The sequence below is a fragment of the Sus scrofa genome, chromosome 13, assembly GCF_054392235.1.
Source record: "Sus scrofa isolate SSC_HxYL_T2T_F1_AM1 chromosome 13, Sscrofa_HxYL_maternal_Yorkshire_Landrace_v2.0, whole genome shotgun sequence".
NCBI lineage: Eukaryota > Metazoa > Chordata > Mammalia > Artiodactyla > Suidae > Sus > Sus scrofa.
Window position 1 is genome coordinate 87,678,635 of NC_139395.1, and position 6,901 is coordinate 87,685,535.

Below are 6,901 nucleotides of genomic sequence, written 5' to 3' on the forward strand. Positions count from 1 at the left end.
TTTTCACGTTAATTAATAGTTTATTATAACACCAAATATGAATGGGACAGTAATTGGAATTATTATAGACAGAGCTATGCAAGACATTTAAAACCATAGATGATTCTGGTCTGTCTGGGACAATAAGAAGACAATTGGAATGTACTTGATTTCCCTCTTTATAGGAATTCTTTAAAAAGATACAAAAATAAAAGCATCACATATTACTATGGAATACATCTCAAGTGATGATATATTTAGAGAAAATTTGATAGCATTAAAATTATATTAGAAAAGAATAAAGGCTAAAAATGAATTGACTGAGTACAATCTGCAGGAAGTTACCAGACGCATAATGAGCTCACAATATAGACAGGAGGAGGCCCTGTAGGAACAAGAGGGACAGTAGGTTCTAATGAAGCTGGCAGACCTACACTAAGATTTCCTCTTCTTGTAATTATGTGGAAATTAGGAAAGAAACCAGGATGCCACAGATAGTAAAGTGTAGGAACTAACAGCATGAAAATTTGCTAACACACTGGAAAATGTGAGGGCACTATACTAAATACATACACAAGTAAGGCTAGGCCTCAAAACATGCTAATGAGTAAGACAGTTACAACTGATAGCAGAGCATCATTTATTTAAATGTAAAAACACACACTATCACATAGCTTTACCAGAATACACATGCCCTCCATCCCTTACAGCAGTGGGGGGTTGTGGGCAGAGGGGAGTCCAAGGCACAGGTGCCAGGAACCGAATCAGCACAACTTGGCTCAGGAGACAGACTGTAAACTATTTGGACAGCGGGCACAACTGGCCTCATTGGACCCCACAGGCCCCTATGTGCTAGTGGGTGGTCCACAAGGACATATTAGAGCTAGAAGAGGCGGCGGCGGGCCCTAGGGGGCAGCCCCAGGGAGCGAGGGCAGCAGGGCTCAGGCTGAGGGTCTGCCCTGGGGGAAGGGGGTAGAGGGTGGAGCTCTGGGCTGGAGGATGGCTGGGGTGCCCAAATGCTGAACCTGGATGCACATCTTGACAGAAGCACTGGGTATGTCTTCAACTGGGAAGCACCCCTGGATGGCCTTCCCACTTCAGGCGGGGGTGCTGATTTGGCCGGAGTCTTCCACCCTACCTGGGCACAGTGAGCAGAGGCATCCTGGCTTGGAGGTGGAGGGGGTGAGGAGTATGGGGGTGGGGGTCCCTCGGTGTAAGGAAACACTTCAGGGGCCAAGGGGGCCAGGTGCTGGCTCCTTACAAGGGGGTCAGAGTGGGAGACGCCCCAGGCCCAGATGGAAGGTGCTGAGGCAGCTGGAGGTGGGTGTGCTACCCATAGCTGGTTGAGGAAGGGTGCCCAGGTATAGCTCCAGGGGGCTGGGTACCACACCCAGGAGGGTACAGCACAGGGGGCCCCCATGTCAGGCCAGCAGGCGGGGTCAGTCGCAGGCTGGGCTCCCAGACGGGAACAGTAGGCATTGGCAGGGCCCATAGCTGCCTGGAGAGCTGGAGCTGCCCAAGTGACGTGGGTCTCCTCAGGGGCCTGGGGTTCCTGCTCCTTGGATGCACATGTGCCCATCCTAGATGAGAATTGCTATACAGGGTCCAGAGACTGCCTGCACTCCCTGCACGCCCCTCACTGGGCTGATTGCTCAGGGCACACCAGGGGGATCCTTGGAACCTGCAGGTGAACAGACAGAGGGTTAGAGCTGGGCAGGGAGAGGGGCTCAGGGGCTGGAGGGGAGGTCAGGGGTCAAGGGTCAGGGGTGAGGTGAGGGAAGAGCTGGGTTCAAAGCATGGGGGGAGGATGAGCAAAAAGGGCATTATGTCAGGAGCGACCTGTGTCCGGGTGTGTGTGGCCCTTCCTTATCTTGAGGTCAAACACTCAGGCCCCCATGACCCCTCTCCATGCAGGTCAGAGGACAAAGCTGGGGGAATGCCAGCAGCCACCCTGCTGGATACCTGGCCATGGAGTGAATTAGAAGATTAAGCAAAGACCTCAACGTGATCAGTTAAGGAACAGCAAAGTTGGAAATACACAGAAAACCACTAGAAAGTGGCATCCACTGGAAGTACCTAAAGCATTCTATCCTTGATGCCATCACTCCCCCTCCCCATACGCAGGGTGTTCCCCCACTTCCTGAGGGTGCAGTGTCTAAGAACTTGAGACATGAGTCCTGGAATGTTTTGGAATGTTCCCAATGGCACAGTCAGCAGCCAGCTGCATCTGGCAAGGGAATGCTGGGTAAAGGAAGTGAAGAGACCACTGAAGGGCCTGGCCAGGAAAGGTCAGGCCAGTAGGATTGGGTATTTCTCCCTATAGCAAGGGTCCCTGTTAGGAACTTCCTTGAAATTGGGAGATGTTTCCGAAATATGAACTGCTGCCCCACGGTCACAATGGCTGTCACAAGCAGTATAACCTGCATGACAAGAGTGTGCATGAAGTAGAAAGAGTCCAGGGGCCTGTGGTGAGGGGAGGATCCACCCAGGGCCCAGCATCTCGGGAGTGAGGATGGAGTGAGGCTAAGCGTGGCCAGGGCAGCGTCACATCAGGAAGGCCCCTATTTACGTCTGCCAGGACCTCAAAACAGAGGTTGGGGGTGGGAGTGGGGGCGGGGAGAGGGCAGGATTGACCCCCATGCCCGCCCCATACATCACAACTTACTCACCTGATTCTCCTGGGATGATTCCTTCCAGCCAGGTTCCTTCCAGCCAGGTCCCAAGAACTGCTGGGCGCTTAGGCAGTGGCAGCTGAAATGGTCCAAAGAGGCTTCGGTCTGAGGCAGGAGGCAGCAGCCGCTGCAGCCCCAGATCCAGCCCGGTAGCGTGGATCCTCTGAGTCTGAGGGCAGATGGCCTCTCTGTGCTTTTTAATAGGAGTGTGCCAGGGGTGGGGCGGGGCTTGTGGAGAACTGGCCAATGGGCGGCCGCCCTTGACGCGATCACCGAAAACTGAATCTAAAGCTGCCCGAGTTGATCTCATCATCTGCTTATCCCTTCAATGAAGGTGTAACCAGATTGGTTTATGGGCCAGGCTGGGAGGGGGTGGGGTGTTATCAGGGTGTGAAAAAGTCCTCCTCCCAGGGTGGAAGGATCAGAGAAAATTCCTGGAGGAGGAGGTGTTTCCCGAATCTGATGGGCCCCAGCTGTGTTGGGGGGAGGGAACAGAAGATGCAAAGGTCCAGAGCAGAGCCATGTTTGAAGGAGGCTGGAGGCAGACCGCAGTGGGGCCTTCCAGGACCTTGGGTGGGGGTTTGAAGATGCGGGTCCCCATCCATCCGGGCACCGGTGCTGGTCCAGCTTGGACTTTCCTGAACCTTAATGCAACCAGGACAAGAATGCTGGCAGAATGCAGATGTTCTGGATGCCTCATGTTGGTCCCTTCACTTAGGCTTATGTATGATAATCCCCATATGCCTACCCTTAAGGAGGGCCGCTTCTGTGCTGGGCTCTGTATTAACTCTTTCATTGTGAGACAAGCAGGGTCCAGAAAATCTAGTTGCTTAAAATGTGGGGCTGTGTTTCTGTGTGGGGGGTTAATACATATTCCATAAGGTCATGAGGAGCCCCAAAGTAAACAGGAAAATGAATGCAGAACAAAACTGATGGTCCTGAGTGGCCAGGAGCATCACTTCTTGTGGCCCTTCCTGCCTTGAGGAGGAGGGCTGGGCTGGGGCCAGGTTTGCTCCATTATTAGGACCTGTGCTGCCACCGGGGCGCCACTGAACTCTTCCCCTATTTCACAGCTGAGGCAACATAAGTAGTAAGCAGGATAGAACTTGCACCAAGTTTATTTGCTCCAATTTCCGTGTCTCTAGGTACACCACCTGTGGCTTGTGTACCTACAAAACTCATAAAGGTGAGCTCTTTACAAGTCTTACTCAAATCTTTATATCCTCAACAAAATGCAGCTTTGTCATGCAGCCTCTCTTGGCAGGTGGCTCTGGCACCCACGTCGTTGCCCCTTCCTGCCCTTTCAGGCCCAGAAATGTCAAGGACCCTCATTGTCCATAGCCCTTGGGTGCTTTACTGTCCCTTCTTGGTTTCCTTATGTCCTCCCATATCTCTGAAAATAGTTCATCTGTTGAACATTAAATGTTCTCCAATGAGCCACTTGAATGCTTCAGGCCAGAATCTTGACTGCTACACTACCCTTGAGTCTTCAGAATGGTTTTTGCCTTGAATTGTATATTTTTTCTTGTGCTTTTGTTGACTCATCAGTATTACCTGTCAGTATTTATCTTTCAATAAGTAATTTTATCCATTAATATTTATTTACCTTAAATTAGTAAATCAATAGCTATACTATCCCTCCAAGGAAACAAAATTCTTAGCACCATTTTTATATTATCTTCTTGCATGTTCCTAACATTTTTTTTTTATTGATGTTTGGAATCTTAGCTTGATCTTGATATATAATTTTTTAAATCAATACATATTTACATTTAACAATAGCTTTCACTGATGGCTCTGTTCACTGCTGCTTTATGACTTACACAATTTCTTTCTGGATTCATTTTCTTTTACATTTTTATTCTATAATTTCTATAATGAAATATATAATTCGCATAATTCTATAATTTCTATTCTGTTATTCATTCTGTAAGGACTTGTGCATGATCAAGTTTGGGGAGTTTTTATATGTGAAAATTCATCTCATTCTCCCTTTTGCTTGATAGTTTGGCTGGGTATAGGATTCCAGTTGCAGAGCCACTTGGTCTTAGCACTTTGGAAATATTGTTTAGTTAACCTCTTGGCTCCACTTTTGTTGCTTTTATCAGTAATTTTATCAGTGTTTCTTTCCTCATAGTGTTCCTCTCCTGATAACTAATCCTTTCATATTTGATATGTCATTGGAGTATAATTATTAATTTTTTGTTCCATGGTGGTTTGTTCTGCTACATATTTGGTGTGAACTTTCTATTTGAAGATTAATTTCTTTCTTTAGTTTTAAAAGTCTTTAATACTCATTATGTTGATTAATGAACTACCAGTATCACCAAATAAAATCTACTTCTGACACTTATAATGGGATTAAGCAGAAATACCTAGGACAATAAAGTTGGAGAACTTACACTATCAGATTTTAAGACCTATTATAAAGTTATAGGAAATACATCAATGCAGTTTTATGCAGGAGTAGACAATTTGATTAATTAAATAACAGTAATTCATGATTTTCAGCTAAGTTGCCAGTGATTCACTATATAATTGAAATGATTTTCAATAAATGGTTCTGGAGCACATGGATATCCATATTAAAAATAAAGATCTAACCCACACATCACACCACACACAAAATTAGTTTGAAATGGGTCATAGACCTAATTTCAAAGATAAAATAATAAAACTTCTAAAAGAAAAAATAAGAATGTTTATTTTATTTTATTTTATTTTTTTGTCTTTTCTAGGGCTGCTCCCACAGCATGTGGAGGTTCCCAGGTTAGGGGTCTAATCAGAGCTATAGCCACTGGCCTACACTAGAGCCACAGCAATGTGGGATCCAAGCCATGTATGCAACCTACACCACAGCTCACAGCAATGCCAGATCCTTAACCCACTGAGCAAGGCCAGGGATCGAACCTGCAACCTCAGGGTTCCTAGTCAGATTTGTTAACCACTGCACCATGAGGGGAACTCCAAGAATGTTTATTTTTCAGTTTTGATAAAGGTATTATGGTTCCATAAAATATTAAAATTAAAAGAAGCTACGTGAAATACATATCTGAATTCTCTGCACAATTTTTTGGAAAATTTTCTATAATCTAAAATTAGCTTAAGTTAAAAAGTTAAAAAAATAGGGCATAACTTCATAACTTTGGGATATGCAAAGATTACTTAGGTATTAAAAATTACTAACCAAAAAAGAAAAGATTGTTAAGTTTGATGCCATTAAATTTAAGAACTGTTCATGAGAAGACACTATCAAGAGAATGAAGACACAAGACTAAAGGAGATGTTTGTATCTGGCCAAAGACATATATGCAGGATACAAAAATAACTACTATCAATCAATAAAAGAAAGGCATACAGCCTAATTTGAAGTGGGTTTGCCTTCACAAAGAGAATATAGTCCTACAAAATGGGCTCAACATCATTAGTCACCAGGGAAATGCAATTTAAGCCAAAATAAGATGCCATTACACACCTACTGAAATGGCTAACATCAAGAAGACTGACATTATTCAGTGCTGACAAGCATGTGGAGGAACTAGAATCCTCAAAAGTGAAGGGTCAGACTTTAAATTGGAACAGTGCTTTGGAAACTGTAGGCCAATACTCTATAATCCAGAAATCACACTCTTAGGTTTATCTCTGAAAAGAAAATAACTGTATGAGTCCACAAAAAATATATGTAAAAAAATGTTTTGGAGTTTCTGCTGTGGCTCAGTGGGTTATAAACCTGAATAGTATCCATGAAGATACAGGTTCAATCCCTGGCTTCGCTCAGTGGATTAAATGCTCTGGTGTTGCGATGAGCTGTGGTATAGGTCAAAGATAAGGCTCAGATTCTGCACTGCTGTGGCTGTAGCATAGGCTGGCAGCTGCAGCTCCAATTCAACCCCTGGCCTGGGAAATTCCATATGCCATGAGTGTGGACCAAAAAAGAATGTTTTTTAGCAACTTTATCACAAAAGGTAAAGTTAGAAACAAATGAAATACCAATCAACAATAAAACATATAATTAAATTGTGACATTTTTATACAACAGGATATACAGCAATAAAAATAAAAGTACAATTTCTACATGTACATGTACTTTCACAGACTTCACATTGAGCAAAAGAAGGCAGAAGAAAGGCATTCATTCTGTGTGGTTTAAGTTATGAGAGTCAAGAGCACGTTAAAGGTAACCATTGTGGTAGGAGTTAGAGTAGAAGTTCCCTCAGGGCAGGGTGGAGTGGATTGGTGGAAAGGTGCAC

General features: G+C 44.8%; 1 protein-coding gene across 1 annotated transcript; it reads right to left on the reverse strand.

Moving 5' to 3' along the window:
* Positions 1–782: 782 nt before the first annotated feature.
* LOC146397453 (PRR23 family member E) lies at positions 783–1,641 on the reverse strand. The gene has a single exon (XM_084989662.1). The coding sequence runs from the start codon at positions 1,556–1,558 to the stop codon at positions 863–865; it is 696 nt and encodes a 231-aa protein (XP_084845788.1). The 5' UTR covers positions 1,559–1,641; the 3' UTR covers positions 783–862.
* Positions 1,642–6,901: the final 5,260 nt, after the last annotated feature.

Bases quoted from the DNA above. Each gene is read 5' to 3' on its own strand.
- LOC146397453 (XM_084989662.1), bottom strand. From the start codon at position 1,558: ATGGGCACATGTGCATCCAAGGAGCAGGAACCCCAGGCCCCTGAGGAG.